The sequence below is a fragment of the Culex quinquefasciatus genome, chromosome 2 (assembly GCF_015732765.1).
Source record: "Culex quinquefasciatus strain JHB chromosome 2, VPISU_Cqui_1.0_pri_paternal, whole genome shotgun sequence".
NCBI classification, from domain to species: Eukaryota; Metazoa; Arthropoda; class Insecta; order Diptera; family Culicidae; genus Culex; species Culex quinquefasciatus.
In genome coordinates this window covers 125,471,076-125,493,940 of record NC_051862.1, presented here as the reverse complement: position 1 = coordinate 125,493,940, position 22,865 = coordinate 125,471,076, and the positions used below count along the sequence as shown (strand labels likewise).

The following is a 22,865-nucleotide window of genomic DNA, read 5'->3' as shown; positions in this document are numbered from 1 at the left end:
CCAAATTAATCATAGTCGTCTGATTTTCAACACTGATCAGGACCCTTGGTTACATAAAATAATGTAAAATTTGTTGTAAATCCATGTCTTTTACAACTTGTTTGTTGTGTAGTTTTCGGCTGTATATTCAATGATCTGTTGATAAATGATTTTTGAAAACTTTTTCGAGTTTAACTTTTATATTTTTCAAAAATATAATTTAAAAATCATAACCCCACAAAATATGCTTTTTCCATATTTTTCTGATATTTATATTTTTACATGTAATTTATGTATGCGACGCTGCCAAAATTCGAAAGGCCTCCACAAGTTTTTATCCAATAAATTATATTGAAAACTCATTCTCAGGTTTTGGGAAGAATTAAATGCTTAATAAAACATTTTAAATGATTAATTGAAACTATCAATTTGTTGAAACCTGTCAACCATAAAAATTCTATCAGAATAAATATTGTCAACAATATGCGTTAACTTTGCACAAATTTCATGATTTTAGAGTTATAAGATTATTGAATATTGAGTTTTTCAATCATTTGTATTGATACACCATAAATTTAAAAACTATTTAAAAAATATCTTAAAAGGCATATTTAAAATGCTTCTCGGTACCAATTTTCTGATAACAGCAGAAATATTATTCCACTCTATTTGCATATTCCCATCAACCTCAGTTAATGCTCCCGCCAACACAGGTGAATTAATTCTCCATTTTTCCCACCGTCTTTCACGCAGATATCCCGCGCGCGCGCTCACAGCCGCGACATCAAATCAACACCAGCAGATACATCAAACGCGGAGGAAGCGCAGGTAGGCGTCCGTCCAGCATCACCGATTCCATCTCTCCGGTGCCCACCCAAACAGGTAGGAATCCTTAGAAGCCGCCTTTGCATCATCTCATCGCGACCATCAGGCGAAATAAAAGCTAGCGATTTACAATTCATTAATGGCGTCATTAGGCGCATCGTAAAACGGTAAGCTGCGTGATTTCAGCGTTGATTTACGACCCTTTTCTGGCTGGCAGCAGTGGCGGCTTGGTGGGATTTTATTACAGTTTGTTTCACGGTTGGGATACGGCAAAGGCACGAGATTTGAGCTGGATGAAATTTCAACGTATCAAAATGTTTTTCGAAAAATGTTGATCATTAAAAACCAATAACAATCTGAATGAAGATCGAATAGGAGGCAATCACCAAATGAAGACTCTTCTGGGTAAAGATTTTATTTGGAATTGACTATGACTGAAGTAAGCTTAAATAGTTTAAAATAACACTTGACACCAATTGTCACTTTGCTCGTTGATTGTGCCAAGACTCTCCCAGGGCCAATCAATTGTCTAATGAAGAAATTACGAGTCGTGTAACCTTCAGACCTTGTGGAGCCCACAAGAAGTTCAAGTTATAGCTCTGCGACACAATTAAAACCGATTGGCCAGCTGTTGCAGAACTACTCCACGACCGTAACATCCAACTGCAGCGTTGTATTCCGCCGACCGGAATGTCAATACTCCCGCCCCCTCTCGGTGCAATCGATGGCAACAAAAACTCAACTCAACTGCACTGCACTAAATCCCGAACTCGAAACATGGAAATCGTGACGGCGAAATTGCTCCTCCGCGGAGTTTGTTACAATTATTCAAACAAGTTGGGGCGAGGGCTTCCTTCTGGAGGAACTTTGGAACACGTGGAGAATCGGAAGGAATTTAAATTGGTTCAGTGTTGGGATGTTAACCGTGGGGTGTCACCTTAAGGTTGAGATGGTTGTTGTATCTCGAGTTGACCGGATTTGAACTTGGCATGACTTCTAGACTTCAAATCGTAGACTAGAAAGAGTACAATTAGATTGGTTAAGAGTTTGGAGATTTGTTTAGTCCTAACAGGAGGCGATTTCAAAACAACTCATACAACACACTCTTCATAGCCATGAATTAGTTCACCTTGTAAACAAAAAAAAAACAGGTAGCAATTTATCCGTCATTTGTAAACATGGCACATTGCAAGTAAAACATGCCGCCCAGGCGTTGCTGGTCACTGAAGTCATTACTACTGTCCGCGTGGCTTCTATACCGTGCGTAGAATCGTCACAGGTATCAAGATCTCGGCACCGCTCCGAGAGATCGTATCCTTTTGCTTTGAAACATCTCATACGTGTCTTCCGAAAACATGTTTTACTATTTGTAGCAATGCCTGGAAGCTGTGTTGTGCTCCAAGTCGTTCATAAAACTTGCTGTAGACTCGCCGGGGAAGAAAGTTCCATCACGTACCGCCGTATCTTCGTGCGAGAGTGATGATGAATCTCTTCAACGCGCTCGAAGACCATGAAAACCGAGAGGAGATGTGGTTCTTACCTTATTGCAGTGCGTGTGCATAAATTTCACGATCTGACAGGCGCGATAAGCGGGAACAAGTATTGCGTTATCAAAAATGGTAAATTTAATATTGCACCGACATTGAACACACACACTGACTGTGCAGTCGGAACTGCGACCGCGAGGTTCGTCGACAATCGCTGTCTTATCGAAGAGAACAAGTACCAGGTTGGCCACTTTTACTTTATCCTTTGCCGATGAAAGAGAAAACAAGGTCGTTGAGATATGCTGCTTGCAACGAGATTTTCAAACTTTTCAGTAACTTCTGTTACTAACAGAAGTACTTCAAAGGCGGCCTTTCTTAGTACATGCCAGCATCTTGTGGCATTCCATCAATCACAAACCATGTCAGCTAATTAATTTCCCTATCGATACATATCGCTACTTTGTCTAGTTTGATCTGCAACTGCAAGTTAGTCACGATTTCTGTATCCCGCAGACTTCATATAGATCCCCCACCATTTCATGAGTAATATGTCCATTGCGTATTAAGGCAGACTGATTCGCCGAAGCATGCAAAGTGCATGCCGCCTTCTTTTTCTCTCCCCCTCGCAAGTTTCAAGATGAAGGCAGAGAGAGGGTGAAATTTCTTACGCAGCATGAGAGCGCGTGTAGTTATGCTTGTTGGATCTACCTCCTACCTATTATTGCGCGAGGCTTGAAGTTACCGCCCCCTTGCGGTTTGTGGCGTTTTGCGCGGCTTACTGGATCAGATGGTGGTAACCCTCGTCTGCAGTACCTTATGAACTTCTACAGTATGTCTCGATACTTAAAATCTGATTTATATATTCATCACGGTTGTTATCGATAACATTATCGAGGCTCGATAACGATAACAATAGTTCTATCGTTATCGTCGGGACGATAACGATAATCGATAACTCTGGAGTTTTTTTTTTGGAAAGGTCCAATAAACAAAATTTCCAGTTTTTGCTTTTTGGGTGTTTTTGAAACCGCCTGGAGTCAGGGGTATTAAAAAAAACCCAAAAAGCTAAAACTGGAAATTTGGTTTATTGGACCTTTAAAAAAAAAACGTTACTTAATCCACCTTTAGGTGGTTGGTGCCTTCCTCACATTCATAAACTTGATACATTCAGTCAAAATAGCAACATTTCCCCTTAACATGTTTAACAAATCAACTTTATTACTCATTTCTTTTGATAGGGTTCGCAGACCATCAATATTTCTGGCTCATCAGCATGATCTGATAAAAAAACCTATCCAACGATAGTTCGCATGGAAGAGGCCTCCAATAAGTGTATAAATAACACTTAAGTGCTAATAACTTTTGATAGGGTTGTCAGATCCTCGGCGTTTTAGGCTCATTTGAATGGTCTTTCGATTATCTCACTAACGACAGGTCGCATGATGGACCCGGACATCATTTTTATTGAAATATCTGAGAGCATCCAAAAAGTGTATAAATAACACTTAAGTGCTATTAACTTTTGATAGGGTTGTCAGATCTTCAATGACCTTTCTGAAAATGTATAACATGATAGGGTTTCTTGCAAAAAACACCCTTTTTACAATCTTCCGGACATACGCCTAAATCGTTTTTTTAGCATAACTTTTGAAGTACTGAACTAAACTTGCTGATTTTAAATAGAAGATGGATCGAATGAGACTAATACGGTCAAAATCCGTTCATCGAGTCCGGAGATAATCGAGTGACATTTTTTTTTGTCCACCCACCTACACACATCCACACAGACATTTGCTCAGAACATGATTCTGAGTCGATATGTATACGTGAAGGTGGGTCTACGAGGTCAAATTAATAAGTTCATTTTTCGAGTGATTTTATAGCCATTCCTCAGTAAGGTGAGGAAGGCAAAAACTCCAGAACTCATTTTTGAAATCTTTCTAAATCGAGTTATTCAACCATATCATGTTAAATTTTCCATGCTTTACTAAGAATATATTTTATAAAAATGTAGTATGTTTCAAAGTAAAATATGTACTCAAAATTGTTCACAAAATACCGCATTTTTCGAAAGTACTCAAATAATCATAATTTGCAATATGGGTATCAAACGAAACGAAATTTTGCATGCGTTTTCACTTTATTACAGATTTTTGCTAAATATAATAAAAATCACAAAATACCGTATTTTCAAACGAAGCTAAATTTTGTTTGATTTTTCACTTTATTAGAGTTTTTTTTGTAAAATACTAAAATTTTCACAAAATACCACATTTTGTCGAAAATACTATTTTTTTTAAACTTCCAATATGGTTTTTAAACGACTCAAAATTTTGTTCGATATTAAGCATACACAATTTGAATGTTTATATGGAGCTTGCAAAATTTTGCTTCGTTTGGTACCCATTTGGCTTATTTTGAAAATTTGAGTTTTGTCGAAAAAATAGGGTATTTTGTGAAATTTTTAATATTTTCAAAAAAAAAACTCTAATAAATTTAAAAAGCATATGAAATTTCGCTTCGTTTGATATCCATATTGCAAGTTTGGGAAATGTGAGTATTTTCATAAAAATACGGTATTTTGTGAAAATTTAAGTATTTAAAAAAAATCTCTAATTTGTGAAAAAGCATACAATATTTCGCTTCGTTTAATACCCATACTGCTTACTTGAAAAAATAGAGTATTTTCAAAAAAATACGCTATTTTGTGAAAATTTTAGAATTAAGCATACGCATACGAAATTTCAATTCGTTTGATACTAATATTGCAAAATAAGAAAATTTTAGTACTTTCGAAAAAATACGGCATTTTGTGAAAATTTCAGTATTTTACAAAATTACTTTATTAAAGTGAAAAAACAAACAAAATTTCGCTTCGTTTGTTACCCATATTGCAAATTATGAAAATTTTAGTATTTTCCAAAAATTCCGTATTTTGTGAACAATTTTGTGAACATGTTTTTACTTTGAAACTTACAACATTTTCAGAAAATGTATACTTAATGAAAGCATTGAAAATTTATCATGATATGGCTGAATTAATCGATTTAAGAAAGATTTTAAAAATTAGTTATCTCTCAATGAGTCTCCACATTTGAATGCAAAAAGTGTTCTAAAATGCAGTAGTTCGGTTGTTTTGCAATCATTAGTTTTCAAAAAATTAAGATATGACGAAAACAAAAATGTTTGAGAAAAAAAAACTTTTTGCGATACTTAACATCGAAAATTTTCAAAATTCAAAAGATTTTTAAACCAACCTATCATGATTAAAATTGGTTCTAAACGCAGGGGAATGATTTTTAAACTGATTTCAATCGATAGCACTTATATTTCCATTGAAATTTTGAAGTTTTGAAGATAACATATTTTTTTAATTCCGGCTGATTTTTCGGACGAACTTTGAAAGGGGAGGAATGACAAAAACCTTAAGTTAAATTTGTACCAGCCTAATTTACATCCCTATATGTAAAAAAACATTTTCAAACAATACTTATAAACTACTTATCGGAAATTGAAAAAAATCACCAGTAAACAAAATTGTTCAGTTAATGCTAAGATAACTGAGTGACAATCATTTTGCAATCCCCAAATCAGGCCCCTCTTAGGCCTTTGAGGGTTAGCTACATGGAGGAACATTACCGATGCGCGTATAATACATGGCCTGCACCGGCAAACTTGCAAAGAATTGGTGGTGGGAAATGCCTGCAGCAACATCGTAGCTGTTGTACAATCTTGTCGTTATTTGGTTGTACAAATTTTAAATTAGAGCATATTTGATTTAAAAAACTCAAACTATTCGCTCTACAGCATTGCCCGAGATTCCTACTCGAAACTAGGTGTTCGAAGGCTTGATTGTTGAGGCAATTGCAAACCTCTTTTTACACCTTAGCTTCCATCCACCCCGGGGTTCGAACTGACGACCTTTGGATTGTTAGTCCAACTGCCTACCAGCGACTCCACCGAGGCAGGACCCAGGGAGACGACTCCTACACCTGGACTGAGCTAACGACCTAACCTTTTTAGGTTAGTCCGGGGCCAACATTTACTTCCCGTCCGACGGAAGGCGTGATCAGACAAATCTCGACTCGAAAAATGCCACCGGGACCGTCTGGGATCGAACCCAGGCCGACTGGGTGAGAGGCAATCACGCTTACCCCTACACCACGGTCCCGCTTCCCGCTTGATTTAAAATTTGTTCATTTTAAGTTCCAAGGAGTAATTTTTTATCAGTTTTTTTTTATCCATACGTAAGTTTGTTAAAATTTTCGGTAATATATATAAAATTACAAGCTTTTCCCGGCAAACTTCGTTCTGCTCTTTTTGGTTTTCTGACGTTTCTAGCTTGTTTGCTTATTCAGCCTCCTGTGATCATAATTTGATTTTACGCAGCTTTTCCCATACAATCTGCAGATTTTCCGGAATCGGTTCCAGAGTGGCCAAAGTTGACACTTTTTGGCGTAGAACCTTCCTTGGACTTTTACGAACACAACGCAACAAAAAGCACCTCGATACGACGCTCCGTATTGAACTGATTCGCGTTCGAACAAAACCGTCGAAATTTTTTATATAATTATATATAGATAAGAAAAGATTAATCTTGGGTAAAGATACAAAACTTGACAATGACTATTAAAAAGAAAGCATTGAAAAAATAAAAATAGTGGAAAATTTTCAATTTACTGCAAAATTCTGCAAATTTGACCACAGAGCATTACGGCGATTTCATACGCAATCATTCCAAGGGGAGGGTGGCAACGATGCATCGTGCTGATGCAATTATTTTATTGGATTTTCACTCTTTCCAAAAGGCCACGCGATGCGGCAGACGGTGGGAAGATGTCGAAAGAAAAAGTGTTGCATGTTGTACGATGCTGATAATGTGAAATTTTCGATGTTTTCGTCTTGGTGCAGCATGGGGTGCTGTGTTCTAAATTGTAGCAATCAACATATTTTTAATTAACATTCCAAGTTTAACTGTAGTCTTTGACTCGTTAAATTGAAATAAAAATATTTGTTTTATAAAATTTAACAACTTGGCATTTCACACTTACCGATGCAATCAGTCTTGAGCAAGACTCCCAAGTCGTTGCTCTCAACTTAATTAAGGCATACACCATATTTTTGGTGTCAACTAACCGTTCGTCGACGATGATGCAACGACAAAGCCAAAACTTAACACCACCATCACATGTTGCGGTTATTCATCATCAAGCTTATGAGAAGTCACCAACCTTCTCTCTCCGGTGCCGGAGAGTCCACGACGATATCTTCCTGAACATCACCTCACTCTGACGCTGCGGAACTTTCTGCTGCCCATATTCAACAGCATCTCAGCTGTGGTGGAAGGTGGAAAGTTGATTGCGCAGAATATGATTAAAATGCGCTCAGTTCCAGATAAAAACAGCTCCATCAGCGATCACGTCTTGGATGTCAGAGAACATGGAACTTGGCAGCCACATTCCAGCAATTGGTATCGGGAAAGATCTTCCCCGAACAGCACTCTTCATATTTTATTCAAAAATGGCACTGCCGTTTTCCCAGAACGAAAAAAAAAAACAACCTGTTAATTGCACTTCGAAAAAAAGGTTCACACTTTGGCTCTGCGAACGTATGTTTGTTTTCAACAATAAAAATTATAACATCTGAAACTAAACCCTGCCCTCAGGAAAAAAAGACAGGTCCCACGATCCTGCGTGAGTCTATTAACACCATGTAGCATCAACACAGCCCGAGGAGAACTGCCCATGGGGGAGCACACATCCGTTACAGCTTTTTAATGGTCATAAAAGCCCAATCGAAACCCATTCGAACCCACTGGCTGGCCTGCGGCTCACCACGCGAAAGAAAGAGCAAGAGGAAAATATTTATTCAATTAATTATTCATATCTGTCCAAATTTACATAATTTACAGCGATTAAATCGTTATCATTTCGGCATGATACTTCCATCAAAGCAACATCGAAGAAGAGGACCGAAAAAAGGACAGTTGGGCTTCGTGAAGTGTGGAAGTTTTTAAATATTTTAAATTCAACCGTTATAATCTAAGCGTCACTGTTTAGGCTTCATCCATAAAGTACGTCACGCTAAAATCAGCCAAAATTTACGCCCCCTTGCCCCCTTTGTCACGCTTTTCCTATACTTATAACATGCAATGTCACACTTGCTCAGACCCCCCCTCCCCCCCTAGAGCGTGACATACTTTATGGATGACGCCTTATGGTGATCGCGTCTTTCGTCGGCACAAGTTTAGGAGTTAAGCTGTTGTGTTTTTATTTTTGATGATAAAGATCGAAGAAAACTACAAAGTATCGTATTAATGAGTGTCTCTTTTGAAGCGAGTTTTCCGCAAGAAATTTATTTTATTTTATTTTTGTTAGATGAACAATTGAAAGCATTGTTAAAATTTGTAATTTGTAAATTGATCGAAAAACACAGCTTTGATCACAAAATGCACTTATGGCCTGTTTTAATTTAATCCTAGAAATAGAATATCGTTAAAAATGACATAATTTTTGTTTGAAAAGTTTATTTTGTATTGACAAAAATATTATGAATTCCAGACTCGATTATCCGAAGCCTCGATTATCCGATGTTTCAATTATCCGAAGTTCGATTTTCCGAAGGTTTGTATGGGACTTCGGATAATCGAATCACGAATAATTTTTTTTCTCGTATTTTTTTTTAATTTTCTTACTTTTAACATTAAACTTGAGTTCTGTGACCCCATTTTAGTCAAATTTGAATGGTTTTCAATATTTCATTACCGCCATTTTGGCTGCCATCTTGGATTTAAATATTACTTTAGAGTCGTTGCAATTTTTTTTAACTATTTGTTTTCAAAAAAACTGCTTATTTTTGAAATGATATCAAGTTCAGATTATTATTATTATTTTTCTATATCCAATTTGCTATCATATGGTTTTTTTTTTAAATCCATCTTATTTCTAAAGAACTGCTCACGTTCAAAAGAATGCAAAAAACTTACAGAAATGAATGAATATTTAAACAATCCAAAATCAATATTTGAAAGAGTTAAAAACTCACGAACGCACTTTTTTAACCAATGATTTATTCTTCACAATTCGTTCCCTGTATTTTTTTCCATTCGGTAAAACGACCTTCGACAAAACGTCCCATTTGGACCCTTTATCATTGTAAATTGTGCAAATTGCACCAGCGTTGTACATAAGGGTAATTAGCCCTATTTTTGTTATAATAAAAATCCCCGATGTTTTTTTCCATTTTTTTATTTTTTTTTAAAGTTAGTTCCCTGTTGGCTTGACAAAGTGAAACTAAAAATTTGTCGATGTCAGTCTTTTCTTCGTAAATAATATAACTGGTCTTTTATGTAAAAAAAACCAAAGCAAACTATTTCTCATATAACCGTTTAAATAACAGATCACAAGATGAGGGTAAATCTACGACGATTAATTCGAAATCGGAAAAAGTTGCCTCGTTCCCTCTTCGATTTCCGTAAAACGGACGACAACTGCGCCCTCCATAGGAAAAAAACTGAAACAGTTGTTTCAATTCAATTCAATTGGTGTTTATTAGAATTTAGCAGTTCTGCTCCAGGATGTTACATTTGCAATTCAGAGATTTGGAGAACCTTTCAACTGAGATCAATTCATAAGCCTTTACAGGGAGGGTACATGTTTCTATGTTTAGATGTTGCTAGCTGCGTGCTCTTTTAGGGAAAATAAATTTTGAGAAAAACCCTAGATCTATGTTTGGCTTAAGACTAATATCACAGTTGTTGACGGAGGAGTGCTTCGATGAGCGGATTCGTTGACATCCCACAGGAAGTCCTGAAGGTTCTCATTGCCTTTTCGATGCTTGCGTCGATGGTGTCGACGCCGGCCAGCTCGTGTAGATCGTCGGTCGGGTACCACGGGTCCAGGTTGTGCACCATTTTGAGCAGCTTATTCTGCTTCACCTGGAGTCGCTTACGGTGCGATTTGGCGCAGTTGCCCCAGACCGCAGCAGCGTAGGTCAGCATTGGACGGATGATGCACTTGGCCACGAGCGACTTGTTCTTGATGCTCAGCTTCGACCGCCGATTCAGCAGGGAGTAGAGCGCCTTGGTGGAACGATCCACCTTCTCGATGATGTTGTTCACGTGCTTGTCGTACTTCAGCTTCTTGTCGTGCACCACACCCAGGTACCTGACCTCGTCGTCCCACGTCGCAGGCTGGCCGTTGACGCTGATCGATCTGCGGGGAAGGTGCCGAGCAGCACGCCTCCTGGTGAAGAAGATGGACTGGGTTTTCCCAGCGTTCAGCTTGATGCGCCACTTCCGCTGAAACTCCTCGAGGTTGTTCTGTGCCGCTTGTAGGTGGGTGACGACGATCTTCGGGTCCTTGTCCGATGCCAAGTATGCAGTGTCATCCGCAAAGAATGCGTACGACACTCCATCGATCATCGGCACGTCGGAGGTGAGGATGTTGTAGAGAGTCGGGCTCAGCACTGATCCTTGGGGCACGCCGAAGGGGATGTTGTGGACGGAGGAACGCTCGCCATTCACCGTCACCGAAACAGTTGTTTTTTTCCATACATTTTGACGATTTTTCCCATACAAATTTCAACAACTTAGAGGGAGGGGTTCCCGTGGTCAGAATGAGCTCAAATTTGGAATTCAGCCTAGTGATGGGTCAATCTTTGATTTCAGGGGGTAGCCCCGAAAAGACCCGAATTTGGACCACCCTAATGAGCATACAGATATAGATTACATGGGCATACAGCCTTATTACGTTGCTCATAACTGAAAATAGATTTTTTTTTTAATTTTATTTTAATTTTTTATCGGTTTTTGAAAATTTTGACAGTCTTTTTAAATGATTTTTGTATTTTTTTTAAAGAGACATACCATCCTGCATTTTTCGTGAGTCTTTTTGTAACATCTTAGGCTATTCCCTCAAAAAATCGTGACATCACCTTAAAATATAACTTTTAAACTAAATAATTGATTAATCTCAGAGAAGTGGCGTGTATTTTTTTAACTGTATTATTTTTCAGAAAGCCCGTCAAATTTTCTACAAGTTTGTCTTTGACTACTTTTTGATACGATGCAATGGTTTTGAGATACAGTGGACTCTCTGGCTGTCGATTTTCTCGATATCAATATTACTCCAGCTGTCAATAAAATTTTCAGTCCTTTCAAGAAGATTGCTTTGATTTTCCGTTCTATAATTTGATAACTCCCTATCTCGACGGTCCCTTCAATATTGACAACGAAAGAGTCCACTGTACAATAAGTTTTAAATTATAAAATGCAAAAATATTGAAATAACTTACGTCCTTCTCAAATTTCATTTTCGAGTACAATTTGCTACATATACACAAAAATGGCTTATATAGGCCTAGGATCTACAAAGTTTCATTGAAATCGGAGAGGGTCGGGTACAAAAGTACCAGAAAAAATATCATGATTTGAGCTTGAATTGCTCCTTAGTACAGTTGGTTTGCAATCATTAGTTTTCAAAAATAAATGTTTTGACGAAAAAATATTTCTCTGCGAAAAAAATTGCGGTGTTATAGTTACAGAAAGTTTACTAAAATTGAGAATATTCTTAAACAAACTTAAACATCTTAAAAATGAATATACAGAGATTCCACGTCAAACAGAAAGTCTCCAAAGAAAAAGTGCTCCGCTTTGGCTCAAATTTTGTATAGGAGTTCCTTGGCCAAATTAATAAGACCCGTATTTTTTCGTTGATTTTCGCAAAATTTATATTTTTCAAAAAATTATATCTCCGGAACTGCTGAACCAAATAAAAATATTTCGTCCCAAAAAAAGGCTGAATAATTGAAAAGGTCATATGAAAATTTCATTTGCTGATTTATAGGTCTCGGGATAAAAGAGCTCATATCTGAAAATATTTTTCCCTGATTCTTTGTGATATTTTACATAACATGTCCAAACATTGCGTTTTCGGGGCGATTTTAAATTAGGGGCAACACAGGCAACCAAAGATATTTTAATAAATCTGAAATTAAATCTGATGACAGTTGAGCATAATAATAGCTTAACAAGCAATTTCTATGAAGAGTAACATAAAAATGTAAGTTGGAATTTTTTTGGTTTGTTAAGTGTTCTATACCAGTCAAAGCTTAAATTTTCCTTCAATGATTTAATATTTTTAAATGAGTGATTTCCATGCAAATTCCTTTGAATTTCTGAACAAACCATAAAACATAAAATATGATCACTTAAAATGCCTCCTCTAACAATAATTTAATTCAATTGAAGTTCCAAACTCGAAAGAACCGTGCCGTCTCACCAGATACAATCTACCTTCCCCGTTTGCCAACCAAGCCCAAACAAAATAGAATCATCACATTTGTAGTCATTCGCTTCGCATAAACACTCAGGCTACAGCCACTGGACTCTAGTCTGTAGTGGGACTCCTCCGAAAGGGCAGTACAAGCCCCATTTCGTATGTATTTATTCGCGTTTGTCGTCCGCCCCCCCTTTTCTTAGTTGGGTAACTCGAGATGTTCTAGGCTCCCACACCGCACCATCGGAACTGGCTGTCTTCAATTAGTTCACGTTGAAAGGTACATGGCAGGGCCGGATTATCTGCACCGCACCGCGTACTTCCAATCTACCAAATTCTCAACGCCAGAAGAGAGGCGGCTACGTTGGCATAGATCATCAGCTACTTTACGAGCTGCGCGCGGCGGAACTTCTTGTGGCTGTATAGAACTCACTAGGTGAGAGAGCGATTCGGAAAAAATGATTTAACATATTTATAAACTGCAGCTTAAGGGCCGCAAAGACACCCTTAGAAGAACCTCTCTTTTGTTTTGCGCTGTGAATTAATCACGGTTCCGAGCGGAGTGCGCGGATCGTGAAATGTGAAACCTGTTGGTTTTGCGGGAATCCTGAGAAGCGTGGTAATGAAGATGGCTCTATTTTCCAATTAGTTGTTGAGGTTTACTTAGGGTTACTCTTGCGCTTTTAAAATCTTACGCTGAAACGATGTGATCCTTTTTCAGGGGAAAATTTTGCATTATTATTATGCAGTATAGAATTTCCGTTTGATTTGGTTTGGCTTTGAAATATTTTGAAAAAAATTGAACTATTTTTATTGAATTGACAAGCTAACTCTACAACATATCCCAACAACAAAATATTTTCATGGCGCATTCCAGGTGAATGCAAAACCAAACAAACCTCAGCGTGTAACTCGATAGAGTTGTAACCGTCTTCGTCGTCGATCCCTCCTAGCCCTGCTCGGTAGACCAGAAACTGGACCGGCGCTGACAGCAGCCTGAACAAACATAGCCCGCAACGATTCCCCCGGTACTTACGGCGGCCCATTGTACAACCCAGAACCCATTGACTGTCACTTTGAATAAGTGTGGAATAACACACGGCACTTCTTGGCACTCGTCAGAGACGATTGACGACAAGATTGAAGTCCTCCCGATCTGCCGACCAGATCCGAGAGTGAAGTGAAGCACTTTGAAGCACATAAATACTACTAGAGGAGTTAGACAAGAACTTGGAGAAGGCTTCAACGCTACTCCAGTTTGAAGAGCCCATTGTGTGGTGGTGCCGGGAAACCTTTCGGAAGCCGGCGTTGACGCGAGCAAGTGGGTTTGATTGAAAAATTACATTCTTAGAGTTATTTCTTGGGAGGAAGACTCCGCTGAATTGTGGGAACGACGATCGGACGGTAATTTGAGTTCAATTTACCCCACTCGATCGTTGACAGCTGACTTGGACTTGGGTGAGGAGTGACTTTGCACGTCTTACTTAACGGGATTGATTGAGTCGTCTTCAAGCGGGCGACAAAACTAAAATCCAAGATCTCAATATTGAACACAAATTGGATCCTCCAGTTTCACCCCAGGGAGCCCATGCTAACGATGAAAAATGACAGCATTAATTTGGTTCAGAAGAACCCTATTCCAGCGTTCTAATCCTGACCAACGACCGTGACTTCCCAGTAACGACCTTTCTCACCATAACACCGGGTCTCATGCAAAACCGCTGCTGGAGATCAACCCTCTTAAATTAAATTATAATATTGTCCATATTAATATTATTTATTTTCCTATTTGGGCACGAAGCGGCGGCGCGCCAGGCATAATTAATTGCGGTCATTCTCCGGCCGTCGGGACTTAAGTCGGCTCTAAACTTCGTGTTTTCCTCCCGAGCTAATGATCCTCGAAGGAAGTAGCTCGAGCAAAGCTACTGGCGCGCCGTTTCTGGAAACTGTGGTGCAAATTTATGGATTGTTATGGAAGGAAATTTGTACCCCCTCCCTTTCTGGGGCTTTGGGAAGGAATAGAATCGTCTCTTTTTTTCCTGTAAGAAATGGCACAGTATAATGGGCGAAAATAAGTGTTAATTGGGGGATTATTGGGCTATGGAGTAATAATTCATAGGATGCCCCGCTATGAAAGTGGAGTTTGGCAGGATTATTCAAACGGAAGAATCATGTCGGGACCGTTTGATGGCTATCTTATCGTTCCAAAAGATTCATATTTTCTTGAAAGTCTGGGATAATGATGACGGAATAAGATGTGGTTTTCCAAAAGAACCGTTTTTAATGCTTTTCAAATATAATTATGTTTAGGGATCGAATGTTTTTACAGCTTCGGGTTTTTACACTGATTTTTAATTTTAACGCTTTGTTTTTATTGCAGGGTTTCAAATTCATTTCGGTTCATTATTTAATTATTTTTCCAAGTTTTTTCAACTTTTTCCATTTGTTAACTTTACTATATATGTTTGATTTTTGTTTTTGACACATTTTGTTGTTTTGTTTGATTCTTTCGTCTAACAACTTTTTCAGTTTTTTCATCCTGTTTTTGTCTTAACTATATTTTTAACACCTTTTATTTTAGTTTAAATTTTAAGATCAGCTTTTTTGGTTATTATTATTCTACTAGTTTTTCCAGTGATTATTTTTTTTTTGAAAGTTTGTTTAGTTCATAAGTCGTTAAAATTTAGTTTTAAGCTTGATTAAATTAAATTTTGTTAAATTTAGTTTTAATTAAACTTAATAAAATTTAGTTTTAATTAAACTTAATAAAATTTAGTTCTAAGCTATAATTTATCTTATAAATTTTAATGTTTTGCCTTCCTCACTGAAGTAAGGCTATAATCTTGCTCTTAAAAATAAACTTTTTATTAATAGGTCGTAGACCCACCTTCATGTATACATATCGATTCAGAATGGAAAACTGAACAAATGTATGTGTAGGTGTGTTTGTATGTAACCAAATTGTCACTCAGTTTTCTCAACACTGGCTGAACCGATAATGTTCAAACCGGTCTCATTTGACTTAGTATAGGGTCCCATACATCGCTTTTGAATTGTTTGAAGTTTCGATAAGTAGTTCAAAATGTGTTTTTGCAATTCCGTCGTGAAACTACTTACTTTTCCTGTCATTCTTGAACGACGAAATAGCCTACTTTTCTGTACCAAAAATAACAGAATCGAATAGCAACACTTTTCAAAATAAATGCTGAAAAGTTCTACTTTTCAGTACTGAAATGGGTGCTGAAAAGTTGAACTTTTCAGCACTTGTTTCGAAAAGTAACACTTTTCAACATTTTTTTGATTTAAACGATTTATTGACAAAATACATGAAAATTTGACTTAAAATTTCACTCAATGGGTGTTTTTCGAAATTGCAAAAAATGTTGTATGGAACTCGTTGCAAAACTTGATTTTTCCAGCACTCTTCGTATTTATCCAACTCGGTGAACCTCGTTGGATAAATGTACGACTCGTGCTGAAAAAATCCTCTTTTTGCAACTTGTTGCATAAACTACTATTTCACATACATTCGGATCTCACTTTAATGCAAGTAAACTATGTTGGATCCATCATCCGACCCACCGTTGGTTAGGTAATCGAAAGACCTCTCCAACGAGTCCAAAACATTGAAGATCTGGTAACCCTGTCTCGAGTTTGACCTCTTAAGTGATATTTGTGTACTTTTTATTGCGGAACTTAAGAAACTAAAGGAAATTTGTGTCCAATCCCATCAAATCACCAATTATTGGTAAAGAGTGAGAAAGGCACTAATCACATAGGTGGATTAGGTTAGTCACTTGGTCTGTACTTTTTCGACTTTCGATTCCTTCTTTAATGGTTTTGGGTTTTCACCTTATTTTAATTCGCAGTTTTATTTTCTTTTTTAAATCCGTAACACATACCTTTAAATATTTCTGTATTTTTTTTGAAACGCAGCCTTATAAAATTTGAATACTAAATCTGTTGGTCTGCAAATATTTGTCGTAATTTTGAATCAAACTTTAATAAACAGAGAATGTCTTGAAAAAAAAATAGTTTGCCCAGGGGTCAACATCGTTGGCCTTATTTTTAACCAATTTATTTTACGTATGAAAAAAATGCAAGTGAGATAGGTGATTGTAGAATATCATCAATCTGAAAAAAAAATTAGGCAGTATAAATGTAAATAAAATTCAAAAAATAAAAGGAACAAAAAATAAAACACAAGAGAAGAGATTTTTCGTAAAACAGAGGTTACTGAAAATGACCTCTTGAACATTGGAAAATATGAAATAATCAAAAAAATATGCTAGAGGGTTAAACATGACCACAGAAGTCTTGCAATCAATAAATCTAAGCTGTTTTATCTGTTTTGTTGGTTTTATTAAAGAGCAATAAGGCCGATGCAAATATTTAAAAAAGTTTTTGTCCCTCGGCCCTGGCCGAGGTCAAGGGGGGGGGGGGGGGCAAAAACATAAAAAATATAAAAATTTAAATAACAAGCCATAGTCTTCACATATAAATGAAAAAAGTGTTTTAAAATGCATTTTACACTGGTTCAGTTGTTTTGCAATCATTAGTTTTCAAAAAATCTAAGATCTGACAAAAACAAAAATTTTATCGAAAAAAAAGATTTTGCATCCAAAATTTTCAAAAAATCTTAAGATTTTTTAATAAACCCAAACATGCTAAAAATGATTTTAAACGCAGGAGAATGTATTTTAATTTGATTTCAGCTGGTTGCACTTGAATTTTCATTGAAATTTTGAAGTTTATTGTAAAAATATTTTTTTGCCCCCTGATTTTTCGGGCCAATTTTGAAGGGGGGGTGGGGGGTGACAAAAACTTTTTTAAATATTTGTACCAGCCTAATAGTCGCACTTTTCAAAACAAAAAAAAACCCTGAAAAATGTGTTAAGATTTTTTAGTTGTTTACCCCTCTATTTTCATTGCAATCTTGCTGTTACCTGATTTCAAAGTTGGCTTTTTAGAGAGGATACGGTAACATGTATTTATAAACATATTTGAAATGGCCTTATGCTTGAAAAACCTATAGCTAAAATATTTTTTCTCATGTCATTCTTCTCCAGAGCTGTGAAGTTTGGTAACAATTTCAACGACTCTGACTTTGACTATATCTTTCAAAAAGAGTTGACTTCTTAGCATGGTGCTCACAACGATTTATTGCTCTAACAAACAGAAACATGAGCGGGGGTTCTCCACGTTTCTTTCTCTCCTGTAAATTCAGAAATGTATTATTTTTTTTAACATTTATGCTCAATCTCAATCCACTTCAACGAATCATCTTTGCGGTAAACTTTACACAGTTGGCCTGACCGTTTAGAAAAGAAGGATGTTGGAAGTAATCGCCCCGACATTCTTTACACAGTAAAAAATTTCTGTGTAAAATCGCATGCAAAAGCATGCACATCACCTTTGTGAGCAAAAGCATGTAATATTGTATGAGAAAACGTGTACACAAAAAGCATGTACAAAAGAAAAATAAATAAATTTTGCACACCCCAAAAATAACATCAACCTGGTGAGAGTTATATCCAGATTGCCAAGTCAGCGCCCCAACCATCTCGGCTATCTCGCAGCTGTGAATTTTACTGGATCAACACCGATGTAGCTGTACGTTCCCCGTACATCGTATACAGTTAATTCAGTATACGACGTACGGGAAACCTACTGGTACATCGGCGTTGAACACAACATTTACAAGACGGCAAGATAGCCGAGACGGTTGGGGCGCGGACTTTATAATCTGGATATGACTCTCACCAGATTGATGTTATTTTTGGGGTGTGCAAAATTTTTTTATTTTTCTTTTGTACATGAGCAATTCTCGCTGAAACCGTCCCACTAGATGCACATGTTCTCAAATCGTTACGGCAATGTTCTCATTCGATTCGGCGCACCAAAAAACCATATAAACAACCTTCGAACTAATGAGAATGTCAGCCGTTAGCCAACTGTAAATAAAAACTTGTTTTGAACAATGGATTTTTTCGAAAAAATGCCCTTATTTGAAGAAATGATATCTCCCAAAATAAATTACCAAACATCAAAAACTTATATATCGTTGGAAAGGTAATCGCGAGGGCTTTCTATCGCACTTTAATAAACATTTTAAAAATCATGTTTTCAAGGGTAATTTTCAAGGTTTTTGGGAAACTTATTCTTAATTTTGAATTTTGACCGTGTTCGCAACCACTTATCATTACGCAGCCATTTTCATTCGAAAGATTGGACGATTTTGCATAAAATCAGCTTGAGAAAAGTAGTGTAATGAAATAGTTTTCGTATCGTAATTAGCGGATGAAAGAAATTGGTCAAATTTTAGTTGAAAATAACCAAAGCTCAGACTTCAGAAATAAGCCTTATTTACAGGCAAAACAAAGCAGGATTGTATTTTAGCCGAATGTACAGTTATCTGAGGCAAATCTGGACATATAGGATGAATAGGGACAGCTATTTCAACTTTGCTTTCACTCATCAGATCATATTTTTAATTTGTTTATGTAAAAACAAACATAAACAAACAAGTTTCTAAATTTTAAGCTTTTTAGTACTCTGAAAACTCATGTCCTTACTTAGACTGTAATCTTGATTCGCCACATTTCACTGAAGTAATATTTTATGTACAGAATTGGTTTTGGTAAGGTCTGCTTTATTCGAATAACCTCAATCGTGCACAAAAATGTGCAAATTTGAAATCATTTTTTTTTTTTGATCAAGTTAAAATTTGGTGGGGCTGTTGATACCTTCAAAACAAGCAAATACTCGATTTTCGTCCAAATCGTATTTATGTTGAGCAAATGAATTTTTTTTACTTGGTTTTCATATTGAGAGCAATTAAAATTATAGTTCAATGAATCCCAAAATATTTTTTTACGAAGAATAGAGAAGAGCGGTGCAAAGGTAAGCACCTAGTGACAATCATTCTGTCACCGATGACCATAGACTATTTTTGATTCTTTGTATGTACCAAATGGTACCCCTATCACTTGCCTTCAAAACGTAGTACTAGGATGTACCTCAAATCGCTTTTATGTCGAGAATCAGGCAATTACCCTAAAAAATTAAGTGAATTTCCACTTTTTTTGTTTTTAAAGTTAATTTTTCATCCAGTTTTCAATTGGGGGTAGTTTTTTACCCCAAAATAAAGATAAATTTATCGTAAATTGACTTGTGTCAAATAAAATCGCGTAGTCCGATTTGGACGAAAATCGAGTATTTGCTATTAGCCTATTACTGCCCATAATTGAAAATTCGGCTATTATGCCAAATCAAGTATTCCGAGAAAAACGCGTTTTAGTGTTTGTCACCAAATCTTCTTCAAGGCAATTTCCCATAAGAGTGGCATATTAGCCGTTTGGTTTTTCGCATCGGCAGCCAAATCTAAACACTATTTAAGTGAAATTCAAGTTGCAGAAGATGCGTTGGAACATCCTCTACCACCTGGTGCTAATATCTCGTTTTTGCCAAAAGTGGATATTAGCCGTTTTTTCAATGGTGGGCAGATTAGCCCCACCAAATTTTAACTTGATCAAAAAAAAAAAATGATTTCAAATTTGCACATTTTTGTGCTCGATTGAGGTTATTCGAATAAAGCAGACCTTACCAAAACAAATTCTGTACATAAAATATTACTTCAGTGAAATGTGGCGAATCAAGATCACAGTCTAAGTAAGGACATTAGTTTTCAGATTACTAAAAAGCTTAAAATTTAGAAACTTGTTTGTTTATGTTTGTTTTTACATAAACAAATTAAAAATATGATCTGATGAGTGAAAGCAAAGTTGAAATAGCTGTCCCTATTCATCCTATATGTCCAGATTTGCCTCAGATAACTGTACATTCGGCTAAAATACAATCCTGCTTTGTTTTGCTTGTAAATAAGGCTTATTTCTGAAGTCTGAGATTTGGTTATTTTCAACTAAAATTTGACCAATTTCTTTCATCCGCTAATTACGATACGAAAACTATTTCATTACACTACTTTTCTCAAGCTGATTTTATGCAAAATCGTCCAATCTTTCGAATGAAAATGGTTCCGTAACGATAAGTGGTTGCGAACACGGTCAAAATTCAAAATTAAGAGTAAGTTTCCCAAAAACCTTGAAAATTACCCTTGAAAACATGATTTTTAAAATGTTTATTAAAGTGCGATAGAAAGCCCTCGCGATTACCTTTCCAACGATATATAAGTTTTTGATGTTTGGTAATTTATTTTGGGAGATATCATTTCTTCAAATAAGGGCATTTTTTCGAAAAAATCCATTGTTCAAAACAAGTTTTTATTTACAGTTGGCTAACGGCTGACATTCTCATTGGTTCGAAGGTTGTTTATATGGTTTTTTGGTGCGCCGAATCGAATGAGAACATTGCCGTAACGATTTGAGAACATGTGCATCTAGTGGGACGGTTTCAGCGAGAATTGCTCACATGCTTTTTGTGTATACGTTTTCTCATACAACATTACATGCTTTTGCTCACAAAGGTGATGTGCATGCTTTTGCATGCGATTTTACCATCGGATTTTTTGCTGTGTAGAGTGCTTCCGAAAAGATGACTGCACAGCAAAAAATCCGATGGTAAAATCGCATGCCAAAGCATGCACATCACCTTCGTCAAAATAAACACTTAATATTACACACTGCATGTACAATTTTTGCACACACAAAAAAAAGTTGCAATCGACGGGATTCAAACCCAGCACCAACAGTTAGGACTGGCGCCTTAGCCCACTCGGCCATCAGACCGATGAAGAGCTGAAAGGATAAACGCATATATGAGCTTGACATTTCGGTCAAGTAGGTTTCCCATACTGATGGGCTACATGTTTCAGGGTGTAAAATCACATAAAATTGCATAAAATAATGCAATATTTATTTTACACCCAGGCCTTTTACACGCAACTGGATTACTACTTTTTTAGCTGTGTGCGCTTGGGTTAGATTAGATTAGAAAATACTTGACTTCAGTTTTGATGACTCAAACTCTTGCAGAAACTTCTATACTTAGTTATCATAAATAATCCAAATAATAACTTCAGCTTCTCAGAATTTGTTAATTCCCATTCTGGTTTCTGTATATCAAATGACTACATTGACAGAGAAATTTTAACGCTCTGTTGTTCTTATAGTATCAAACTGTTATTATTATTTATTTATTTGTACACGACATATAAATAATCAGAGAAAAACTAATATTATCATTGTAAAAGTATCTCATGACCGAGTTCACATTCTGTGTTGATCATGAAAACGAATTTTTGCCCTTTATTTTGCCCTAAATGCTCCAATTTATCATCGTTTCGCACTTATCACACCAAATCCACCACATCCGTGCTAAAGTAATTTTTCTTTTCTCCACCTTCATTGCAGAAATTGTGGCCCAACTTTGTCACTTTGCGCGCGCTCGTTCACATCAAAACCTGTCCTCGGTCCTCACAACTGCTGTAACGACGACAATAACAGGCTTACAACCACAATAACCACCGTGAAAACGACGACGACTTCCCCAGGCAGAACCTGAACAAAACTGAGCGAAATTAAAATTGTTAAACCGGGATACCAAAGAAGTTTCGAAGAAGTTGTGGAGACTCGACAAATCGAGCGAATAAAAACAAAAGGCCAGCGCGCGCGAATTCCAAACGACATTTTCCCTCGAAAATTGAATAAATACAAGGCACCGCATGACCCCCTCCATCGCCACCACCGGTCAAGTCCCCGGATCGGAAGAGAACCAGTTCCGCGTTGGGCCGTCGATGCGAAGCTGACATGGTGACATGTTGCTGCCAGACCAAACGTACGAGCAGGCCAACAGCAACCAACAACAACAACAACAGCAACAGCAACAACTCCAGCAGCAGAAACATCATCAGGACTACTTACGACGATCATATGATGAATTCAACCGAATCATCGATCTGAAAGAAATCGATGTCAAGCGGTTGCAGCGCAACATTTTCGACAGCGGCGTCGTGGCCGAGGGCGAGGACGGACGGGAGGTTCGCCCGGAGGACGGACGGATCCCACAGCAGGTGAGTGCGGTTCTCTGGGGTGTTGTTTATCGAAATTATTTTATATTTTGAGACTAGAAAGTAATCGTTCAAACCAACTAGGCTATGGGCAGCGAATTACCGGGTAAGTTAAAGCTGCCAAGAATAAATAAATAATTTCCTAGAGCTTGTTCTTTTCGTGTAAAATAACAGGCAATAGTTTAACATACCCTTAGGTTAGTTTGCATCTTGATAGAGCGTGACAATGCTCCTTTTGGTCCTTTTCGGCCACAATATTTAAAAAAAAAT

At 37.0% G+C, this 22,865-nt stretch overlaps 1 protein-coding gene across 1 annotated transcript; it reads left to right on the top strand.

The window, feature by feature from the left end:
- Window positions 1–749: 749 nt before the first annotated feature.
- On the top strand, window positions 750–22,679 carry LOC119766307 (probable serine/threonine-protein kinase PLK). The gene is made up of 3 exons (XM_038250773.1): window positions 750–861; window positions 21,940–22,598; window positions 22,656–22,679. The coding sequence occupies exons 2-3, from the start codon at window positions 22,344–22,346 to the stop codon at window positions 22,677–22,679; spliced, it is 279 nt and encodes a 92-aa protein (XP_038106701.1). The 5' UTR covers window positions 750–861; window positions 21,940–22,343.
- Window positions 22,680–22,865: the final 186 nt, after the last annotated feature.

Excerpts from the sequence above, each read along its gene's own strand:
- LOC119766307 (XM_038250773.1), top strand. The coding sequence starts at position 22,344 with ATGTTGCTGCCAGACCAAACGTACGAGCAGGCCAACAGCAACCAACAA. Across the intron at positions 22,599-22,655 it reads ACGGACGGATCCCACAGCAG|AAAGTAATCGTTCAAACCAA; the intron begins GTGAGTGCGGTT and ends TTTTGAGACTAG.